The following is a 25,107-nucleotide window of genomic DNA, read 5'->3' as shown; positions in this document are numbered from 1 at the left end:
CATTCAGTTTTATTCCATATATTATAGTTCAGAAATAGCCCAATATGAACGTCTGGGCTAACACCTATGATATGTTTGGAATTTAGCCTTAATTCAGTTGGCTCATGTATGTTCCTTTAAGTAAAAACCAAGCTGCATTCTACTTGGGATTGAATTGCTTGGCCTGTGGATTGTGAATCTGATAGAATGCCCTGTTGTGGGAATTTGTATGAAGCAGACAAACAGTAAGAAAATAGTGATAGATGAGGTTATTCAGAAGCCGGGGCGGGGGGAGACTGACTACTACGACTGAAACTCATGGACGGGTGTGCTCAGCAGCTATGATATTAAGAAAAATGTGGATGAAAAGTAAACCCTTTCAAAATTTTAAGTAATGTAGTCAAGAATTTAAGACAATAACAAAAGGTGTTTCTCCCCCCTCCCCTTCTTTTAGGTGGTTGCAGTTTTGATGGTGGCCCAGGACCCTGTGATTACCATCAAGACCCATATGATGATTTTGACTGGGTTCATATTAGTGCTCAAGAGCCTCACTATTTGCCACCTGAGATGCCTCCAGGTAAGAGTTGCTCAAATAATTGAACAATCAGAGGAAAGTTATTTCTTGGGGGAGGAGGACGGTTTACTTTTTTTAAAAGCTGAAGGATGCAATTTGTTGAGCTACAGATTGCTGTTATTCAACAGCAGTCTGCTGTTAGTGAGCAAGCAAGATTTGGTGCAAGTGTATATTTTATCTGTATAATGGGAGCAAAGTTAAACACTTGTATTGTGCTTAAAAATGACAGTGAGATTGTGTGCATAATTGCTATGAAGTACTATAATATTTATACCAGATCAACAGAATTTAAGAATTAAGTATAAAGTACTGTGCAAATGAAGCTGCAGGGTTGCATGTTTCAAAAACTTTGTTATCAGGACCTTTGGATGTAGAGGAAAATTTGATTATGTGATTCAGTTCTGAGGCCTTTGTACTATTCACGTGTTTCCTGACAATGTTCTCAGTGAATACATTTTGAAGTTGTATTTGCAGAGAAAACACAATTATTTAAAGTGTTTTAATCCATTAATAGTGACAAAATCTTTTTATCTAAGAATAAGTGATGAATGAGAATAGCATACTAACTATTTATCTTCTACTTGCACCCCATTTATTTCATTTCCTGGAATAGTTTTCCACTGCTCCTTTCCATAAACTATTAGTACATGTTGAGTTATAATTGTGAGTCAAGTTAACAAAATAAGCTAATATCTAATCTATAATAATAGATCTGTGCTATATTAAGTACAGCTAATTATTCAAACTAAATATGCCACCATTTTAAATATTAAATTTGGAACATGAAATCTTTCATCTCAGTAACCAATTAGGAATTCCAAAAAAGGTCTGAATTTGGCAATGCAAAATGTTTGAATAAATATTTATGATCTTGGACATCAATAAATCTGTCCTTCAGTAGTTCCTTTATAAGCAGTTGGTTGTAAAAATAAGGTTCAGCTGGTGGTTTCCACCTCCTCCTCCTTAAAAAATACCAGGCTAAGATCCCACCATTCTGTGTGCAAGGTACTAGTAAAATTATCTTCTGACTCTTCATCAGCTGGGAATATCAGAAGGGTTCTGATTTATGGAAATGTTTCCATTGTTAATTACTACTGTGGACAAGATAATGAATAACTGAGGAGTTACAGCCTAGATGACCTTGCCTGCTCACCTTTGATGAACAGCTTAATCGGTGCTTTCTAGGCAGAATGATTTGCTAAGTAAAATGAATGCTTCTGAACTTCAAGAACATATTTCAATTAATACAGCATTAAATAATTAATCATGCGAAAGGAGGAAATAAGGTTGAGGCCACTTTACATGTGCCTCTGAACAACTTCTGTCTGTTTCGGGAAGGAAAAAGGAGCTCTTTTTACTGTAAATTAGACCAACCTGTTCACAAGTGCCTTTTCCTCTTCATCCATTTCCATAATTAATTTTAAAAGTGGGTATGCTTTGAGTTTGGTAATTAGCAATTAGGCTTGCACTATTATGTAGCTGCCATTGATAATGGTTGAATGCTACAGTGCACCTTCCTTGTTAAACAGTAACATATTAGGAATGCATTATACTTCTCCATGTCTCTCGGAAGATGCCTGAATGGTTTCCACACCCAGCCCCCAAAGGAAATTAACTAGCCTGATTTAAAGATGAACATGTAAGGGATTTATTATGTCATAAAGACACCTTTTCCTTACAATGGTACAAGCTGACTTCTTACGTTTAGACATAAAATATTGAGCATGTTTTTATAGCTATGCAACATCTAAATCCCCAAGTTGAGAATTTCAGAATTTAGTACACTCTCAAGCAAACCCATAAAATTGAAATTCTAGGCTAGGTGGGCTTTATTTTGCTTATCAGTTAGGTAAAACTGGAGTCCAGCATTGGCTCATAATTCAATATGTAGTACTAAGAACCTGTACATGCAGTGAGACTAAAGTCTTCACTCAGAGGTTTTTTGGTCCTTTCCTGAAAAGGAGAAACTTCATTGCCATGTAAGAGAGGAATATGACTGAAACATTAGTCCAGGGGTGTCAAACATAAGGCCTGGGGGCCGGATCCGGTCCGTCCAGGGCTTTTATGCGGCCCACAAGTATCTAGTGTAAGGGAGGGAACAGGAGCCTGCTTTGGGGGAGTGGGCAGAGCCACCTCGATTGTAGCTTCAACATGGTGGAACAATTTTGTCTACAGCAGTCAAGCAGTGTAGGAGTGTCTTCCCAGTGCTGCACCGCTGGTTGTCCACTCCACCCATGTGGGTTTTCCTTTGCACCTCCCTCCTAGTGCATGAGGGCTTGCAGTGAGGATACATCAGCTCAGGTTACCAGCTGCTGTCCTTACAATTTATATCTCTGGTACCTGCCATTATGTTTTATGGCACACGTGGTTTGGCCCAACAAAGTGACATTTATGTCCGATCCGGCCCTCATAACAAATGTGTTCAACACCTCTGCATTAGTCTTTTTAACTGAGGCTAAAGTGCTAATACCTTCCTCTTCCAATTTCATGGTGAGCGTCCATAGGCGTCACAGCAGACATTCCTGGGTCACATGCTGTCCATATATTTTTCACCTTTGCTCTAAACAGAAGTAAATTTGGTAGTCCTTTGTGATGGAGGAATGACCAGTACCAAGCAATCCAGAAGTTTTTCCAAGTACAGTCTACTAACCCCCATTTTAATGTGAATGCTTGCATTAGATGACTTATTTGTGGTTTTGACAATTTCACACGTAGACAAGTTGTTTACAGCTGTGCTGATCCAAAAGGAACGTGCAAAAAGCCAAGAACATAATTCATAATGAAGACCAACCCATTTGTTACCCAAAGAGGCAGTCCCCTATTTAATTGGGGGAATTAGCTTAAGGAGACAGAGTGAGAGGGGGTAATTGGGATTCTCCACCTATGTTTACAAGGATTCTTCCCTTAAGAGAACTCTCAAATAAACCAGGCAGATGTTCAGGTTTTTATTAAAAACAAATAAATTAAAAGGGCAAAACAGGTACAAAGCTCTCACTTAAACATGTACCAGGCTACCTAAAAGGTGATCAGGGAAGAGAGGGGAGAAAGCAATTTCAGGGAAGGCTATAATTACCAGTCTCGAAGGAAGAAGTTTACTGAGGCAGCAGCAAATGATTGGTGTTTCAAGGAGAGAAGAAGAGAAGACCCAAACAGATTTTGGGGTATGATGTATGGATCCGTGAACACACACACAGCACTGGTGGCTAGGGACTCCAGATATGGGGCAAAATGCTCCCTGGGGCAAGCTTGATGTATTTTTTGAGGTGGACAGTGATTTGGGAGAAGCTTGATGGGATTTTCTGGGGTGGACTATAGGTGTAAATGGGGCTTGATGACCCTGTAAGTACTGTATGGGAAAAGCTACCAGGTTGAGTGGATAGAATTAAGTCTTGCTTTATTAGGGTAAATGAGTGCAGGGAAGTGTGGCTGGGTGTTGATGAGATTAGTTCAGGTGAGTCAATAGGATCTTGGGAGACCAACTGCCCTAAATTATGCGTCTCTCCAGGGTGGGGAGGAGGTCATCAGCTAGCCAGCCACTCTTACTCAGACTTAAGGTTTGTTTCTGGCTGGCATTCCATTTTGTGTCATTTTGGGCTAGGCAGTGTATTATGATATTTGAGCTGATATAGGTTCGGAAGGGTGATTATGGTTTTTTTAGCTATAAACTGCCCCTCAGCAAGAGTCGGGATCGAACAGCTAACACATTGACATAAGAGTGTTGCAAGATTTTCATTTCCATATAACTCTTCATCAGGCAAGATGCTACAAAATAAAATTATATTTTAAAAATTTATTTCTTAAACATTTATATGCCGCCTTAGCTCAAGATTGCTCACAATAATAGTTAAAATATCCCCAGGTAAAACCGAAGTTAAATAAAAAGCTCCAGATCCTTCCCCCCTTAAAAGATGCTTGCTATTCAACCCCCCTCGAAAGCCCTGGAAAACAGTCAGGCTTTGCAGCACCTCCTAACGATCTCAAAGAAGGGGAGATAATCCACAGAGCCGCTACTCCAGCTAGGACTGGCGGATTCAGTCCCTCAAGAATATCAGCCTTCCAAACCAGCATTACCTTTGTCTTATCTTGATTTAGTTTCACTTTGTTCTGTCTTAACCACCTGACCACAGTCTCAAAGAACCAGTTCAAAACCAAGAAGGATGTGTCTGGAGGCTTATATGAAGAAATGTAGAGCTGGATGTCATCTGTATAATGGTAACACCCAACCTCGAAGACCATCTCATTCGGTGGCCTCACATAGACACAAACACAATATGTTAAAGAATATGGGTGAGAGAACAGAACCTGTGGCACCCAGTGAGATAACTTCCACCCAGTTGATTCTGCGCCTTTGGTAGAGATTAGGGTTGTGCATGAAAAAAAATGCATTTTTCATATCTGGGGATATCAGACTTGAAAAATATTGGTAAATACTGAATTCCCCCAGTCCGATAACGGTATAGTACAGTGGTGGCGAACCTATGGCACAGGTGCCAGAGGCGGCACTCAGAACCCTCTCTGTGGGCACGCGTGCCATCGCCCCAGCCAGGCCCATACCACTATTAAAGTGTCGAATTCTCTGCCAAATAATTTAAAGTAAATTAAAGCATTTGGGATTGCTTTCCTTACTTTGTTTGGATCATCTTAAGTTAATGTATGAGTTGTTTTTTCTAAAGTAAAACCTCAGTATTCAGGTTAAATTGCCGTGTTGGCACTTTGCGATAAATAAGTGGGTTTTGGGTCGCAGTTTGGGCACTCAGTCTCTAAAAGGTTCGCCATCACTGGCGTAGTACTTAGATTGGGGAAATATTTGGTATTTATGAATATATTCTACTCTATTACACCCACAGGGAAGAAAGGGAGTGTGAGAAGGCATGTTTAAATGCCTCCCCTCCCCTCCTGGAGCTGCCCTGCCACTTCCACTGGTCAGAGGTTTATGCCATTTAAACCTAACAGCTGACTGGTGGATGGGAATGAAACTGACCAGTGGAAGGGAAAGCATGTTTAAATGCCTTTCATTCCCTCCTCGAGCTGGCTCAGGGAAGAAAAGGAAGGCAAGAGGCATTTAAACATGCCTTCTCTCTCTCTATTCTCTCCCCGAGTCCCCCACTGCAGCGGGGTGGCTTGGGGAGAGAAGGAAAGGCATTTAAACATGCTGCCTCCTCTCTGCCTTCCCTTCCCTAGCTGCCCTGCCATGGTGGAGCAGCTGGGAAAGGAAGGGAAGGCATTTAAACATGCATTCTTTCTCTTCCTTCCCTCCCAGGGTCCCCCCAGCTTGGGAAGGGAAGGTGTTCCTCCTATGTAAACTTTACATGGGAGGAAGCCATTTCAGCCCTCCCTTTTGCTCCTCCATTCTCCAGAGTGTGTGTGTGGGGAAGCTGAAAAGGCTGCCAGGCAGGCATTTAAACCCAACAGCTGACTGGCGGCTCTGCCTGTCAGTTGTTAAGTTTAAATGGCAGGCAGCTGGGTTATAGCTGAATGAATCCAAATAAAAGCCAAATAAAATTGGCTTTTTTCAGGCTCACCTATGTCAGTAGCCAAATATAGATCTCTGATCTGTATTTGGCTTACATGAAACCCGAAAAATACCGATAAGTTATATTTTGGGTATTTATTTGGCTCACGTTATCCCGAATGCACACCCCTAGTGAAGACTCTTTGTATCCTGTCAGACAGAAAAAAATGTGAAACCATGGAATGGCTGTGTGGGAAAAAAGTTGTAGTCTGGCCTTCTGAAGACTTTTGGGGAACAGGACACATTATGTGTCGAAGTATACACAATATTTGACAGTTGTCAACTGCTGCATCCTGTGCAACCATAGCCCATGTCTAACATTGAAAATACGATTTCTTTAGTCATGTGTTATCATTAAGTATATGCTGTATTAATAGTTGCCAAAATATTTACATTTAACAAAAATATTATTGAAAATGTTGTATATGCCTACAGTATACATATCAATTCTCGTTATCAAATGCTGTATATTGTCTTATTTAAAACAATTTATACTATATATTTGGAGTAAATGCTTACCTTTCATTCATTCCAAAAGGAGAGAGAAAAAGACTTTTTCATGCTTCATATGTCGAGTAAGAAAGACCCTGTGTTAAGAAGCATTTTACTCATTTTGAAAAATAAATTATTTCGTTGGGGTTTGAGTGTTCCCCAAGTTTCTCATATTTTATGTCAGAAAAAACCTCTAAAAACCCTTTCTGTTTTTTGCAGAATTAGTATTCCCCTCCCTCCCCCAGCTCTTACATCTCTAGTTCCAATTGTCTTTTTTTCCATTTATCCATCCCTCCATATCTGAGAAACTTCTTCAGAAATTCACTTTCCTGTTTTCTGCTTCCCTCCTTGAAGGTAGAAGTAAAATCTGGAACATTTCGGACTAACTGATAAATTTCTTCAGCATTTTCGCTGCTTGTGTTGAAAGCAGGGCCTCATTTGTAATAAAACAGGCAGAGTTCATTTAGAATTAGTAATATTGTTTACTTTATTATACTTTGTTGATCTTGGTCAGGGGTCGCCAACCTTTTTGAGCTTGTGGGCTCCTTTGGAATTCTGACATAGTGTGGTGGGCACAGCCAGAAAATGGCTACTGCAGGAGTTGGAGCCAGCCACAGCTTTCCTTCAGTCACAAGAGAGAAGATCCTTGTGCTGTGGGGGCAGCTACTGCCAAAGCAACATTTTAAAAAATGTGCACACCCAATCAAATTTCCAGTGGCCAATCAGAAGTAGTGCTGGGCAAAAGCCCCACCTGCCCCTGTCCACTTTCTAAGAGCACTTGACTGGTGCCAAGCAATATGTCAGCACCCATGGGCACCACGTTGGGGACCCCGTATCTAGGGTGAACTTTTTGAATTACAAAGGAAGTTATGTTTTTATATGGGAAGGGCACTGATCAAATTCTTAAACTTTTTATTAAAGGCATGAGAGAATGTAACATGAGATTTCTGTGCTATATTTTGTTTACAGGAATGCTGTGTTTTCCTTTTTAATCAGTAGAATATATTGAAACATCACAAGCTGTTCATTCCTGTATACAACATTAATAAAGTTATGATTTCAGCTTAAATATATATATGTATTCAAATTGGAGCCCTAAGATGAAATAAAATCAAGTTATTGGTGAATTTCAGTTAGAATGCTTTGTTTAGTGCAAGGCAAAATTTGGGATTCAAAAGCCAGATTTGAAACAGGATAAGAATTAACTGTTATTTCTTAATTATGTTCAGAATAATATGTTAAGTGTATTAAATTCTTTTTATGAATTCTTCAGTGTTAGTTTTAGTTTTCAGACTAGTTTCCATAATAGTATAAAAATAACATATTTATAACAATGTTAAAATCAGTGCCTAATTGCCACCTTGAAGCTGGCCAGATCTTAAAATACATTGGAGACTCATGAAGTGAGGGGGAAGACTGCTGATAAGACACAATGTGGATGTGTGGGGTGAGAACATGGGATAGGGCTCTCAGACCTCCTGCTAAGGTGGGAAGCCACCCACCAGCAACCCTGGTTGTTGCTGTTGCTTGGAGTGGCAGTGGGAGAAGAAAAAAAACCCCCTGAGGTGACATCAGCTAGCTCTAGGAATTGTTGGTAACTCTGTGGTTTGATCATAGAGTTTCTGGTGATTTCTAAGAGCCTACCCTATGTCACTTCTAGATCTCCCCTAGAAATGACATAGTGGTGCACCCTTCATTGTGCCCCCATGTCCCTGCCCCCAGCCACCCTACCAGTTTCAAGGCATGGCCTGACAACTCTATCATGGGACTATCCTATTAGCAAATGTGTTAGCTGTAGTTATTCTCAAAGTATTTTTGCTGTTACAAGCTTTTAAAGATTTTATGTTGCAAGTCATAGGTCCACATTATGGCTGATTTGTAAATAAAATTATGAAGAAAATATTGTCCATTTCCTCATGGAGCTATTTCTTGTATTTAATTATCTTGTTTTTCATGCCTTTTGACTTCTTTTTGCCTCCCTTTGGTAAAGCCTGCCCTTCACAGCCCCTCCCACCATATCTTCTGGTATCTTACTTGTCTGCCTTGTAGTGTCTGACATAGAAGAAGGAGGAGGAGATTGGATTTATACCCCGCCCTTCACTACCCAAAGGAGTCTCAGAGCAGCTTACAAACTCCTTACCCTCCCCCTCCCCACAACAGACACCTTGGGAGGTAGGTGGGGCTGAGATTCCACACAAACTATCAGTCCAAGTCTGTAGATGATGAAACTGACAATTTTTTTTAACTTTTATTTTTTTTACTCTTTGGATGTCGCTTTGAACATGCGCTGGTAGAAAATGGGAGGGAGGGAGGGAGGGAGAAAAAGTATGCCTCCCTTTCGCTTCCCCAACTGCCCTGCCAGGAGCTACACAATATGAGGTCAGGAGGGCAAGGACATTCGGTTTATCAAGCTTAAGAAGCACAAGAAAGGCTCTCTCGCAGCCGTTTCGCTTGATTCAACAAGCCGAGGGCAGCCACAAGGTACAATTTGGTCACTTTTGCTTCGCCCCATCCAGTCCTCTGACTCCGACCAGGAGCTGGACTTGACCCAGGTTCCTTGATCCCCCGATGTCGAGAACCTGCAATGAGACCAAAGAACACACATGGTCATCCCTTCGCTTCCGTTCATCCCCGATGATCGGGATCGATTGTCAACACCTCTTCAGCTCCTGATGTGGGATCAGCGCCAGTGGCAATACCTGTACAGGGCTTATCCGTTTTTGGGATTGATGCCATGGCTTCCGCCACGTCCCCCCATAGAGTGGGATCGCCAATCGTCGTCTTCTACTCCTTCCAAAAAAACGTAAGGAGGGCAAGGACATTCAGCTTATCAAGCTTAAGAAGCACAAGCCACAAGGTGCACTTTGGTCACCTTCGCTTCGCCCCCTCCAGTCCCCTGACTCCGACCAGGAGCTGAACTTGACCCAGGTTCCTCGATCCCCTGATGTCGAGAACCTGCAATGAGACCAAAGGACACAAGTGGTTGTCCTTTCGCCTCCATCCCCGATGATTGGGATCAATCGCCGACGCCTCTTCAGCCCCTGACCTGGGATCAGTGCCAGTGGAAATACCTGTACAGGGTTTATCCATTTTCGGGATCGATGCCATGGCTTCCACCACGCCCCCCCCATAGAGTGGGATCGCCAATCATCGTCTTCCAGACTTTCTCGGTACCGAGATCCCTCCCCAGCACTGGAGTTCGTTAGACCTTCACAGTCGAGACTGATCGCTAAAGGCTCCGGTCTCCAGTCGTCGGCACCAAAACCTCCTATAGATCAGTCAGAGTCATTACCCTCGATGCCGATCCTTCAGACATTGTTCTCTGAACTTTCAAATCGCTCCAGCTCCCTAGCTCTCACTCGGATGAGGAGAGTTCACACCCACCGATAGAACCATCCCCACCACAGCAAGTGGAGGTTGACCTCCCTATTTCATCATCGGAGATCGTTAAGCCTTACGGGGACTTTGTCAAATGAATGGCATACATATTGGCTCTACCCACCATCCATCCTCTTCTTATAGTCACAGACTCAGTCTTCGACATTGTCCAAATGGACACGTCGACCTCGGTCACCCTTCCCATGACTACGGTCCTTTTGCAAACAGCCAAAGCTCCTTGGGCTCATCCTTCGTCTGCCTTGATGTCCAATAAGAGGTTGGATCATATGTACAAGATCCAAGAATCGGGAGCAGAATATCTCTTCATCCATCCAAAGCCGAATTCGTTAGTGGTTACCTCATCTGCCAAGGGCAAGAGTAGCCACTCTACCCCTCTAGAAAAGGAGGGAAGAAAAGTTGACTCTTTTGGGAGAAAATGTTATACCGCTAGAGCTATGGGTATCAAATCCTCTAACTATGCTGCTTGCATGGGATGCTATCAGTACGCCCTTTGGGAACAAATGTCGGAATTTATCTCGACCGTCCCCGATGACTGCAGTCATCAAGCCAGGCGTCTCCACACAGAAAGAATGCTTTTGGCAAAACATTAACTTAACATTTCCAAGTATTCGCTGGACGTAGCGGCAAAGACTCTCACTTCTTCAGTCGCCTTACGCTGGCATGCATGGCTTCGTTAATCTGCCTTACAGCCAGACACAAAACCGTCGTGGAGGACCTTCCATTTGAGGGTGATGGACGTTTTAGTTCCACCACAGATGCAGTGCTCCAAGAGCTCGACAAAAGCATCAAGATGTCTCGCAGCCTAGGGGTTACACCTCTTACAAAACTTCCTAAGGGAAAACCGTGGACCAAGCAATGGTCCAGCAGACCCTCATCAAAATCGTCTTCCAAGCCACACTGGCAAAGGTCCCCTAGTCGTTCATCTCGTCTACATCTCAATCTAGACCCAAAACCACCAAGAATCGCAAACAGAGTCTTTGACTCCTACCTCCTTCCCACATTTCCTACGTGCTTGTCTCCTCACCTGTCAACTTGGAAGCTTATTACGTCGGACCTATGGGTCCTGTCAATAATCAAATTGGGATACCTCATAGAGTTTTCCCAAATCCCTACCTCTACCCACGTCGTCGTAACACCACCGTCAGTCGCCCTCCTGGAAGAGGTTCAAGCCCTTCTCAGCAAGGGTGCTATAGAGCCGGTACCTGTAGCCCAACATCTCATGAGCTTCTACTCTTGTTACTTTACGGTACCAAAATGGGATGGAGGCTTACGCTCCATCTTGGACCTCAGGAAACTGAACTCTTTCATCCTATACAAAAAATTCCGGATGACAACATTACAGTCCATTCTTCCACTCCTAAGGCCAGGGACATGGATGGTGACGTTGGACCGCAAGGATGCCTACTTTCACATCTCCATCCACCCTGCCCACCACGGTTTCCTCTGTTTTACAGTGGGCAATCGTCATTTCCAATTCAAAACCCTTCCATTTGGACTGTCCTTGGCCCCTTGGGTCTTCACGAAGGTTATAGTGGTCGTGGTGGCACACCTCCGTCTAAAGGGAGTCCAGATATTTCCCTATACAGATGACTGTTTACTGGTAGATGACTCGAAGGCATCCCTGCTCACCCATGTCAACCTAACCCTGTCTGTCCTTACATCCTTGGGCATCAAGGTAAACCTACAAAAGTCAATGCTCCTTCCCACCAAAAGCGTGCAGTTTATAGGGGCTATCCTGGACTGTCATTTGCAAGGCCTTCCTCCCTCCCCAGAGAGCAAGGGACATTGTCGATCTAGTGACTCTATTCCGCAAGACCAGACATGCCACGGCAAAACAAATCCAGCGGCTGCTGGGTTTGATGGCAGCCACCGTCATTGTCTTTGCCAGATTGCACCCGCTGCAGCTCGTGTTCGTCCGCAGGTTTCCACCAGAGTCAACCCCAATCTCTTCATCTTTTCTTCCCACCGACTGTTTTGGGCTCTCTGCTTTGGTGGACAGATCCTGTAAATCTCCTAGCAGGAACCCCATTTCATCCACCCACGTCAACACTCACGTTGACTACCAATGTGTCGCTTTGGGGATGGGGTGCACATCTCAAGAGACTTTGTGTCGGGGCTTGATGGGAATCCCATGTAGCCCACAATCGCATAACTATAAAGTTATGCTACGTGCTAGCTAAAAAGTCGCTCCCAGGTCCGCTACGAGCACATTCCAACTGGGCAGTGTCATCATCCACAGCCTTCCTGCAAGGTGCGTCCTGCAGTGCGCCTACTTGGGCTACACCTCACAGGTTTGGGCTACACCTCACAGGTTTGGGAAGCATTATGCCCTTGATGTACGTCTTCATCAGTGTTCCATAGTTGGACGCACGGTTTTGCAGGCGGCACAGATTTAGGACCTCAGCTCCCTCCCCTAGGTAGGTGTGTACTGCTTGTTAGTCTCCTGGAGGTGTGATGCACAGAGACCACGACTAAGATAAAGAGGTTGCTTAGCTGTAACTGAGGATCTTCGAGTGGTCATCTGTGCATTCACACCACCCGCCCTCCTTCCCTTCTGCTTTCGGTCCTTCCTTGTTTTCTTTGGAGACAGAGGGCAGCGGTCAGAATGAACTGGCGTAATCGTTGTGCCCCTCCCTTGGTCATGTCCAGTGGAGCCCGGGGAGCGGGCGCGAAAATCCCTTTTGCTTTCAATTATACCTATCAGGGTGGGTGCAGGCTAACTATATCCCAGAGGTGTGAATGTACAGATGACCACTCAAAGATCTTCAGTTACAGGTAAGCAATCTGCTTCCCTGTGTCATTGTTTTTCACCAGTGGGTGAAGACTTTTTTGTTTTGCTTAGTGCACTCCCAATAACTGTTACAGGCCCTCCTCTCTAGTTGTGGAGTTATGTGTGTTTTTATGTTTTTATTGAATTGTTTGATTATTTTATATATTCTTTATTTTAAATGCTGTTTTAATATCTTAGGTGTTTGAATATTGAAATGTTTTGATGCTCCCCATTTTGAGGGCCCTATTTGAGTAGAAAGGTGGCATAGAAATGTTTTAAATAAACAGTTAAGAATCACACTCCTTTTCCCCTTTGAGAATATGAATTCTCTCTGCAGGATTAATTACTATTAACAGCTTGATGTTGGCTTCAGGTACTGGTTTAATCAAGCATCTTTATTAGCCTTAACCATAGGTGACATTGCTGGTGACCATAAAGTTAAGGCTGATAGGGAGATTTCTAATCCAGATATGGTGAAATACACAATCCCATGGTCTGTTCCTGATCACTTAACCATGGTTAAGCAATTGGTAGAGTGTTATTGTGAAAGCCGTAACGATCCATTTCCTTGAAGGGCACTTGTGATAAAACATGTGAGGTTGGATCCTGAAATTTGTCAGAAAAAGGTGTGGATATTTCCTACTTTCCTCTTCTCCCAGTGAGACCTGTGTAGACTCGCTGATGGAAGAAGGAGGAAGGTGATTTTATCCCTTTCCACTGCAGTCTGCTGACTGTTGTTGGACAGGGCTACTAAGGGGAGAGGAACACAGGAAAGATCAGTGATCTTTGTCTCTTCATATCACTGGATCCACCCTGTGATGAGTTGTAAGACTTCTGGACACTTTCTAGTAAAATCGTAACTCACAATCATTAGATTATCTGAGAAGAAGCCTTGTAGTATTCTAGCCGGTATCCACTAGGCAAACTGATAAAATGTAGCTGATTTCAGAAACTGGGTATTTAAATCCACCCAGAGTTATTAATTTCTTCTTTCAGTTTACAAGACCATAATATTGCTAAAAATACGTAATAGGTAATTAACACATTATCAGAGTTTGTACACTTATCGCATTAGGAGGTTCAGCTGGCATCCCAGGGTGCAGAGGTATGAGCTACTGAGAAGTAATTAGTGTCAGCTTTGATCCACCCACTATTTTAAGGTATGATCTATCATAGTGCCAGACTGTTTAATAATTATCTTCAGAATTGGTTTCCTCTTAGAAGCTTTCTAGGGCAGGACAAAAATTCATCTAGTTCAGAATTTAGTGGTCAGCCAGATGCTCCTGGACACACCACAAGCAAAACAGTAAGATTTTGACAACTTGCCTCCCATCCATTAACAATTTGTGAATGCAGATAACATAATGAGGAATTTCAGACAGGCGATATATTCCGGTTCGGGAACGGTTCCCAAACGGTTTCTGGTCTGACATTTCAGACAGAACCATTTTAGAACCGGTTCCCTACCGGAATATATTTGTACTTTCACACACAAACGCTTCTGTCCCGTTCAGGAAATGGGGATGAACCGTTTTACCTGTAAACCACTTCCATGTAGTCTTCAGTTTCTTTTCCTGGATCCGAAATGCTTTCCCCCCGCCATTTTTCGCTAAAGCGAACGTTAAAATAAAAGCTGGAGATCGCCCTCGCAGGTGAAAAATGGCAGGAAAAAGCGGGAAAAGGCAGTGCAGTCTGAAATGGCAAACTGCTTCAGATCCAGCTGTTTACCGGTAGGGGAAAGCCATGTGTGAAATGGCAGCTCTGTACCGGTTTACTCCACGATGGATCAAAAATGGCTTCAAACCGGCTTAAAAAGGGTAATGTGAAATTCCTCAATATCATTTCTGAAGTCGTAGTATTACACTATAAATAGGTATGGCTTCCCTTTAATAGTTTACTATCCTTGCTGCTTGCACATGAACATATTCATATGTATGTTCTTTTACTACCTTGTACAGTTTGGTGTAGTGGTTAAGTTCACGGACTCTAATCTGGGAGAACCGGGTTTGATTCCCCACTCCTCCACTTGCACCTGGTGGGTGACCTTGGGCAACCCATAGTTCTGTGAGAGCTGTCCTTGAAAAGAGCAGTTTCTGTCAGAGCTCTCTCAGCCCCACCTACCTCTCAGGGTGTTCGTTGTGGGGAGGGAAAGGAGAGTGTAAGCTACTCTGAGACTCCGAGTGAAGGGCGAGGTATAAATCCGATCTCCTCCTCCTCCTCCTCTTCCTCTACTACTACTACTACTACTACTACTACTACTACTACTACTACTTGAAGGTAATAGAAAGGTGATTGTAGCAGAATGGGACCACTGGGTGTTCCTTCCTGCATGATATTTATTGGTCCTCATTATTGAGGTTATTATATGTGGAGTTGTTTTGTTTTGTAAGACAACCTGACTGGGGACTGTGTTTGCTTTTTTAAAAAAAGAAAAAAAAACCAAGCTGTTCCCATTCATGAAAACTTACTTTGATTTATGTACCATGGCTGTAACAAGGTTCTGTTTGTTCAATTTGTGGACAGAATCCCAAAAAGCTTTTTAAAAATTTAACTTTACTCTCCCTAATACCTTGGATTTTCCGAACCTTGAGGTGTAATAAATGCCTACGCTTGCTATTTTTTAAATCTAGTAATATAATTTTTAATAAACCAGTTGTTTTTACATTCAGGATGATGGATTGTATCATCTTGTGCATTATTTTTACTATAGTGGCTCATATGATACTAAGTGCCTTGTTAGCAGAAGAAATAGACTCTCTCAATCAAAATAAATCTCTAGGGCTGACTAAGCTTCTTTCTGTATCCATTTTAAAACCTGTTTAATACAGCTTGTTAATCAACGTGTTGTTCAGTCATTAACACTGGCCTTGTTAACATCTTCTATCTGGATTCATAGACTGTGATATTCTGGCATAACTAGTATACTGTCATTCTCCTGAAATGAGATTGAAAATAATAAAAGTTAAAGAGAATGACAGAATGCCTTTATAGGTAAGTGTGATGAATTTAGGTGTTCAGCTGTGGAAACTATATGTGTCTTTGCATCTTGGCAGAAATTAGATGTAACGAAACCTCTCGAACAGCAAAATATTTGTGTTCATTTCTTACGAACCATTCAAATTCTCTCCCTCCTTTTTCTTTTGGTCTGTGAATTACTGTTGTTTCATTGTTAGCTTTTTGTTGCTTTGCAAGCTTTACAATCAAACATGTTCTCTTGAGAATTGTAGATGGACTATTCTGAGTGCCCCTGGATATACTTGACAATGTGTTGGACTTGGTCCAGGAGGCCCATGTTGAAATCTCCTTCAGTTCTGTATGTGAGTCGGGTCCCCTCCCTCTCTCTGTCAAGCACCCTCATACTGGATCTAACCGAGTGTCCTCAGAGTACACAACTACTTACCACTTATAGTTTTTCTGTAAAGAAAAAAGCAACCAGGTTACAACTCCAGAAATCTCTGATTTTGCCTTTGGGCTGCTTCATTACCAGTACACAAAAATACTGAATTAGGGTCCCCCCCCCAACAAACTCTGAGCCAAAGAAGCAGTTTCAAGTGCTTTTGAGAAATACAACTCCTCCTGATAACATGGACAATATTTACCACACCACAGAAAGAAACATTGTTTGAGTACTAAAAATACCCCTCATACAAACCGTGACAGTAACATTGGACATTTTCTGCCTCACAAGAAATTGTGTTTTCATGTTCCAGGTGTTTGTACATTGTAAAACATAACTTCTTCTGCCGCCACAAATAAGCTATTTTGTGGGACATTTTTCTGTCCCAAGACACTTTGCGCTATGAATGTAGTCCAGAATACAATTTGTTCAAGTATTTTTCTGAGGAATTCTAATAACAGGAACAATTAGTATAGGGACATGTCATGGGGGAAACCTGTCCCCGCAACACTGCTCTGATCCATATCAGAATTTCTCCTTTTTAAAATTTAAACTGTGCTTTGGAAGATTTAATTGTAGATCCCAACATAATGTGTAGTTTGGCCTCTAGGCACTGAATATGTTTGTAGCAAGGGCAAGGCTGGAGGCTTTAAATGTGTGGGTTTTATATCTTTGGGAAAATATATGAGTGAAGTTGGAAAGAGAAAAAAAAGAGGAGCTTGAGTAGAAGAAGGGGTTCAAAAAACTCACTTTTGTTGGATAATGAATACAGATGGGAAAAGGAGCTTGGTATTTAGTGAAATGGAGCTTTTCAGGATTGGCGGAGAGAGATGGGGGCTCTTCTCAGTTAGAAGGAAAATGGAAATTGGTAAGTAAAGTTTGAAGAAACACCGAGAAAGCACAGTTTAACTGAACAGAAAATGGATGGGCATTGAAGCTATGTGAAAGCTCAGAAATAATCTGCAGTTGGGATCCCAAACCAGATTGAACAGTCCATGCGGAAGTTACCAAAATCCAAAGTTAATTAAAAAAAAAAACTACTTAGAAAAGTTATGAATACTAGGTTTGAATTATAGGATAACAAGTGGGAATCCACTATTTCCTTCCTCCCCATATCCTTTCCTATTTTACTGCTTCCTTATTTCCTTCCCATCCAACAGCTGATCTGCCTCTCTGTATCAGCTCCCCCCCCCCGTTGTGGCAGCCTCTCCGCAGGAAAACTATGGCCCAGTTGTGTGCCACTGAGCCAGGCTCACTTTCGCTGCCTGCCTCTCCGCAGGAAAACTATGGCCCAGTTGTGTGCCACTGAGCTGGGCTCACTTGCATAGGAATTTGTTGTGGGGCACACTTCACTTTCCTTTTCTCTTCTCCTGGCAACCCCCATATCATTTCCTCTTTTCCTGATTCACTGTCTCCTTCTCAGCCATTCACTAACCCATATTTTATCTCCCTCCCATCTTCAGCTATATTTATTATTTATTTACTGCATTTATGCCACACCTTTCTCCATAACAGAGAACAAAGAAGCTTACTTCATTCTCCTCTCCTTTTTGTATTCACAGTAACCCTGTGAAGTAGGTTAGGTTGAAAATATGTGACTGATGCAAAATCATCCAGTGAGCTTTCACACCAAGATGGGGATTCGTCATTCCCTTCTCTGGCAACCTATCCCCTCTCTATTTCTACTCCTCCCTTCTCTGTTAAAGTAAATTCTCTCTTCTCCATCACCTTCACCTCTTCTCCATCAATCTCCCCTCCCTTTCCCTGTCAACCTACTCCCCTCTCTATTTCTCCCCTTCCCCTTCTCTGACAATCCTCCCTCTTTCTTCCCCATATCTTTGATGTCCTGTTGCTAGTGGGGGCCTCCCAGACTTGGGGGGAGGGAGGGAAGAAATCCCATCTTTCCTCCACCACCAATCTCAGCACACCTTTAGGCCTCAGCAGCGTCCTTTAGGCCGGGCCGTGGCAGCCGCTGTGTCTGGAATGTGCTCTGGGCCTGGAATGGCTCCCCCATCACTTGAGCCAGTTGTGGCTCCAGGCTTCCAGACCCAACAGTGGTGGTGTTTGGGAGCCACTCTGGGCCCAGAGTAGCTCTCGTATGCCGACAGCACCAACCCAGAGTGGCTCCCAGATGCTGCCACCAGCTCAGCAGAAGGAAGGTAAGTGCATTCTTTAATATACAGTTGTCAACAGTAAACTTAATTATTTCTATATCTGTAGGGGGGAAAATAACAACTGAGATAAGCATTAGAACATCTGGTTATTTGAATGTAAAAACTGTATAAAGGTAAAGGTTTCCCTTGTATAGAGATCTATTTTACAGAAACCCGGCACCTAGTTCCTTTCCACATTACCAAAGATCTTCTTAGAGAAGATTGTGGAAGGTTTCAGTATAGGAAGGAAAGCCCTTTTATTCAGTAAGTAACCAAAGATGCTGCTAAAACTGTTATAAGAGTGAAAACAATAAATCTGCTTTTCTCCATTAGTGGAGGAAGATATCCTTTTTTGGGTTGTGTCTCCTCCTTACTCTGTGAGCTGGGCATATACTGTTTTTTGTAAAGGCTTTCACTGTCAGGAGGAGGCCCTTGACTGCTCAGTCCATGCTCTGTCTGCTCTATGGATGGACAAGCTTCCACAGCTTACCTCATTTAGGAAGAAGCAGGAGAAAATGCTTAACCTTCTGGAGAAATCAGCAGCAGCTCCCTCTACCTTCTGCTGACTAGCAGTGTAGCAGGGACAATGACGAAGAAGCTGTCTTGGATGGAACACCGTATGATAGCAACTGATACCAAGCTGATGCATGAGGACAGCATGACCTCTTTGTCCTTTAAGGCTCTGTGACCACAGTCAGTGCTGCTTTTTCAGCTACCGTTCTCTCTCCTGCAAAAGCACCAGGTTTGGAGAGCAGACAACAGGTCTTATACCAGTGGTGGATGTGTCCATTGATTGAGCCACCCACAGCTCATCTAAGTTGCTACCTCTCACCTTGTTAACTATTCAAGTAATAGGATTTACATAAGGCCCCCCTCATATTGGCCTTAGCTGTGGAAAGAGATCCCCAAGGCAGTGGAGGGGGCGATGAGGATCATTTGCCTTTGAAGGGTGGCTCTTTGTTTCTTCCATTCATAATTGGGTGGAGCTTCATTTAACTGGGTCGAGAATGGAAGCAGTGACCCTTCTTTCCGAACATTCTGTAGTACAAAGAACATAGGCCAGTACACATGTGAATATGCTTCCCAGAACATGGCCTTGTAAAGCTGTGCATGTGGGAATGTGGTGTTCATTTTTACAACTGTGGCTGCAGTTGATATAAGGTATGTGCAGTTGATACTGAACTGGATTCTTGGTCTATCCAAGTCAGTATTGTCTACTCAAACTCCAGGGTCTCAGGGTCTTTCACATCACTTATTGCCTGATCCTTTTAATTGGAGATGCCGGGGATCAAACCTGGAATGTTCTGCATGCCAAGCAGAGTTAGTCTTCCCTGATTTATGATACTCTTTTCTCTTAGGACATGGAGAACTTTAGTGATGCAAAGTATCATTGTCAGTGCAATGCTGTGTAGAGTTAGTCCAATATAAGCCCACTTAAATTAGATGGTTTAGAACTGAGTGACTGCAGAGGATTGTGTTGTGTGTTACAGTGTTATAGATCAGTGTTCATTTGAAGCTCAAGGACTCACATTTTTCTTTGCTAACATACATACAAAATAGTAATCTCCACAAAGATAGCACTTCAGTTACTCATACAGATTAAACTGCTATGCCTATTGTTTATCTTTTAAAGAACTGGTGTGTTCTTGACCTTCATGTAATGATATTTAATTTATGCAAATTTTTTGAAGATGACAACATGAATGTGAAAAAGAAGTACTTAAAAGTCTCAATCAAGTCTGACAGATCTTTTTTTAGTTACTGCACAGTCTAATAGGTATAATGTTATGACCTACAGGCCTTGAAATCTAATTTGAGACTATGAGTGTTGTGTCAATAAGTAGTCAGTGATAGGAGTGCTGAGGCAGAGGTTATGATGAACACACACCAGATTTAAAAAATTACTTTGAAACAACATCATAGTAGATTGTTGGAGGAAATAGTAAAATCATTACACATTTTTCTCCTGTAGTATTCTACATAATCTGAAGTATTATCTATGTGAATATTGATTTTTTTGAAACTCTCCCTTTTGGCTGTTCAGCGTGTGATTTGTATTCCTTATGTTTTGCTGCTGAAATAGTGTTCATTGATGTTTTACAGTGGTAAATACAGTAACATATTCTAGCACTAATATATAGAAACTGATAGCATTTACTGCACATCTGTAAGGAGCAAAGCAAGGTCAGCCAATGTGCACTATCCAGTCGCCTCTGATGTTGGCTACATTAATGGCTGCATGTTATTTTTTCAGGGGTGCTGGATGATCATTAATAGCAATTTAGTACCTGTGACATCTGTCATGAATAGGTGAAGGTGAGGTGGACTCATTTATGAGTTTAAGTGAGTCTTGTTTCTAAACTATGGCTTAATCATGGTTTAAAATCTCAGTTGTGGACCCGAAAAAAACCACTCTGATTTGTTGAAGAGGACAAATTTATACAAATTATATTTAAGGTCTTTGTCCTTAGCATAATTAAGCAAACAGGAATGGACTTGCATGGGTGCTCTTTGCCTCTGCTAAGTATTAAACATACCATGGTCAATTGTTATATGTGATCACAGTAAGACAAGGTCAAAGAGTTTGCTTTTAGAGATTTAACATCAACTTCACACAGTAGTTTCACTTTTCTTAGGAAGAACAAGTTGAAGTATTTTAAATAACTCTCAGTTTTGGTGAAAGGATAGAGGTCAGAGCAGAGGTAGGTTTTTTGATTGCACAGGGCACAGCTCATTTATACTTCCAAGTATGGGTAAAGGATCAAGAATGGTCCATCTGCATAGGATCTATGCCTGAAAACCATTACTTGATTAGAAAATGACTTTGACCATGACCATTGAAATTTTTAATGAGCTTGACTGTGGGATAGAAACAACCTCAGCAGAATAATGTGAAGCTTTATTGTAGAACACTTTTTTTCTTTTCTGAACCAGAGATGTAGAATTTGGAATTTTGAAGCCATTGAGAATGAATGTTTTCTCATTTGTTTGGAGGAAAAGGAAATTTTGAGAAAAAATGAAATATACACAATGCTAACTTTCCTCTAAAGCCTAGATTTATTTATTTACATTTATATTTATTATTTCAATTTATATCATGCCCTCTCTGCAAATCAGCTCAGGGCGGCTCACAAGAATAAATATAAAACAATCTAAAATAATACAATAAAATAGTACAATAAAACCATTTAAAATATTTAGAATGGACAATTTAGAATGGACAATGCTTGTAATTTCAGTTTCTACATCTGGCAAAATAAGTGGGCTGATGCTGAGCCATGATGGTCTCATGTAGCAGCAGTAGGGAGGCCAACTGGTAGATGCCCGCTGCCTCAGCCAAAGGCCTGGTGGAACAGCTCAGTTTTACAGGCCCTGTGGAACTGCAACAGATCTTGCAGGGCCCTGATCTCATTTGGGAGCATGTTCTACCCGGCTGGGGCCAGGAACAAAAAAGCCCTGGCCCTGGTTGAGGCTCAAAGGGCATCTTTTGGGCCAGGGACAACCAGCAGATGGCTATCTGCAGAGTGCAAGGCTCTCTGGGGCACATATTTTGCTGCTATAACAATATAAATTATGTAATTTACAATGTAGCATATAAAATTGTAGTATTTATGGAATTTCACAATGCAAATACTTTAGTTCTCTGTACTAAAATTGTAAATTAACCCAATACTGGAGAGAGAGAGCTGCAAACTACTGCATCTTGTGCATCCTAACTATGATATCTTAATTTTTGCCACGAGTAAGAGAAAAAATGGTAAGTTACAGTAGGTAAGACTGTATTCATATCTGGATATTAAGTTAAACTTTATTGGAACTCTTTATTTAGTCATGACTTCCAAACACATAATAGCATACTAAATATCAGCAAAATTACTGATGTTTTCACTTATCTGTAAGAATACATTGTGCATGTTTACTGTATATAAAATCTCTCTATATTATAAAGCTGATTTGGGGTGGCATCTCCTATGGGGTGGCAGGATTTCATTCACGCCAAAATCAGTTGGGTGCAAGAGCTGCCACTCACAGTGGAGACTGTGGCCACTGGCTGCCTTCTCTGATTCCCGCCCATTTGTCGAGTCAGTTGGCACCCTGAGCCGCAACTCAAGAGGCGCTGCCGCCATTGGCTGGGTGCATGGCGGGGTCCCGCCCACAGAAGCCCTGGCCAGCCTCTCGCCCTCACGCTACACAGAGACGCCGGATGGGATGGACCCTCCAGCGGGCATAGGTGGCAAGGCAACCGCGTCTTTACTCCCTATGCGCCAAATGGTGGCGGGGAGGCAGGAGGATGGCCCAGCTGGCCTCGCTGTGCCCTACTGCCACCCTCCACCCCAGCTGGCCTGGCCTGCGCCGCTGCCTTCTTCCTTGCCACATTCTGGATGAGGCCTCCTTGCGCCTCCCTTCTGCACCTGGCCAATCGAGAGAGGCCACCGCAGCGCCGAGCCGCAGCCAGAGGGAGGCCCAATGGAAGCGAGACGGCAGCTCCCCACCCTGCCTTGCTGTGGCCTCCTCTATCACGGTGCTGATGTTGCCTCCGTGTGGCTCGCTGAGAGAATAGAAAGAAGGGAGAGAGGAGGCAGCCAGTGCCAGCACCGCCCTGGGAACACCGCACGCCGGTCGAGGATGCCACCAGGGGGGTCGGCCGGTAGAGTGGGCAGGCGGCGCTGACAGCAAGGGAGAGGGTCCTGGCTACGAGGTGGCTAGTCTAAGTATATTTCTAATGCCTTACATTTTTCATACTATATTTTGAGTAAATAAAACCTTTGTTTAAAAAGCATTTCACTAATTCCAAAAGAAAAACGGGTTTATTATAGTGTTTTTCATTGTTCCCCCAAATTTCTCAATTTTTGCATTGGTTTTTTTTAAAAAAAGTCCTCAGAGGGAGCTTAAAAAAATGATTTTTTCCCCCTGTGCTGTCATGTCTCCTGGAACAGAACTGTTCAATAAAATAGAAGTGACAGGGAGTTTTCAAGTGGGAAAAAAACGATTCTCTACATGCTATTACCAGTAGTATTAATTTTTGCTTTCTTTTTTGTTATCTCTGGAGTCAAGATACTGCCAGATGTTTGAATGAAAACCTTTCTAGCAGAAGTAAGAACGTGCAATGGAGAATGGTCATGCCTTTTACAACCTAATTTTTTAGCTCAGATTTGTCCATTGGAGTGACAATAATAATAAAACCTTTACAATAATTATCTGACTGTAATGCCAAATACACATGGTAGTAAACTGACATCACTGCATCTGAATGTGTCATTCTCCATTGAAGGAACTCATCCTCTGTTGAAGGAAGATTTAGTGGAAGGATGGTATAGGGTCTAACCTAATAGGTTCCATACTCTGGGAACCACCAGCAAAGATGTTTGTTTTATAGAGTTACTATCATGCTGTAAAGCAAGAGCACCAGCATTATGGATATCTGTTTTCAGAAAGCCGGCTAGAATATATGGGAGAAGAAGCAGCCCCATGTAAAGCATGTTACAGTTTGACTATTGTGCAATGATAAATTAAGTGATATTGGTAAAAGAAATATTTCTAGAGTATCTGTCTGAATGGCTGGATCCTTCTGTTTTTAGGAAGGATGGCAAATCATTCAAAACTGATAAAACATGCTCAGCAACAACGATTTTATTTTACAGTCAATGACCAGCATACACAACAATCAAATTTCGCAACTTTAAAAAATTTCACTCAAGATACTGTATGCATTTTCCGATCTTTGTACACCTGTGCACAAAATGTAGCCACTATTCGGGTTGTTTCTTGGTTTATATCAGACAGAAGATAATCAAGTTTAATTTTGTTTGATCTGTCGGGGAAATTTCCGATCAGCGGCTCAATAAATTTTGAACGGATTTCTTTGTGCCTAGGGCCGTTAAAGAAAATATGTTCCGTTGAATCAGTTTCCTTTAAAGAACAAGAACAGAGCCTGTGCTTATAGGAGACTGATTTAAACCTTCCTTCCAAAACAGCGGAAGGTAGAGTTGAACTTCTTGCCAATGTAAAGGCCCTTCTGGAATTACTTGATTAAAGAACATTTAAGTATGCAACAAGAGCAGCAACAAATCTTGAATTTAAAGGAGAGGTAAAGCTAGGAGTTCTATGAATATCCGTTTGTCTTTCTATATCTAATAAAACATGCTCTCTTGGATGTTGCATCTCTTTGGGATTTTACAAAGTGGCCAAGATCCAAGAGCGATTCAGTCTAGGGAACACTTCGCTAATGTGAATAGCAATTTTCATAGCTTCTTTTGATAGCCAAAGAAAAGTAGTATGCAAGGTTGATAAAGAACAAATATAATATCTTCATTCTACACAGGTTCTCATGGAATATATGAAAACTGCAGCATTTAAAGACTGTTGTTTAAAGCTACTACCATTAAATCCCTGAAAACATTTATTTTCATCAGTAGATGTTTTCTAACTTGTTCTCTTAGAAAACAAAATGATTATCTTGCTCTGAAAAACAGCTAACGTGAGTTTCTCTGTAAAATTACTCTGAAACCACTGTCATTTGTCAATATTATCTATGTTCCATCTTAAAACTTACAAGCTTAGGAAGTACTACAGTTAAATTAACACTATCCTTGAATGTTCTGTGTATCTATAGCCAAATACTCATCTATGCGAGCTCTATCATAAAAAACAAAGATTCTTCTTGTAAACCTATTTCAGTATGCCTGTGTGTACTCATATTGTTATGACAAAAGTTTAACATTTTATAGACAAGTCCTAGTTATTGTTAGTGTAGTGCCACGGCCAGGCAGTACCACCCCAGACCTCAAACACTCTGTTGCCAACCCGGCAGGAGGTTGGGCTGGAGGACTG

General features: G+C 42.0%; 1 protein-coding gene across 1 annotated transcript in view; it reads left to right on the top strand.

Moving 5' to 3' along the window:
* The first annotated feature begins 497 nt into the window (after window positions 1–497).
* The window catches only part of PTPRK (protein tyrosine phosphatase, receptor type K), a 492,629-nt gene continuing 468,019 nt past the window's right edge, over window positions 498–25,107 (top strand). The window contains 1 exon segment of the mRNA XM_015416770.1: window positions 498–556. Coding sequence (XP_015272256.1) covers window positions 547–556 — 10 coding nt within the window. The 5' untranslated portion in view covers window positions 498–546.

This window comes from Gekko japonicus, unplaced genomic scaffold (genome assembly GCF_001447785.1).
Source record: "Gekko japonicus isolate JY-2015 unplaced genomic scaffold, Gekko_japonicus_V1.1 scaffold92, whole genome shotgun sequence".
Taxonomy (NCBI): domain Eukaryota; kingdom Metazoa; phylum Chordata; class Lepidosauria; order Squamata; family Gekkonidae; genus Gekko; species Gekko japonicus.
Note: the sequence above shows the minus strand (reverse complement) of the source record. Positions and strands in the feature narration are given on the sequence as shown.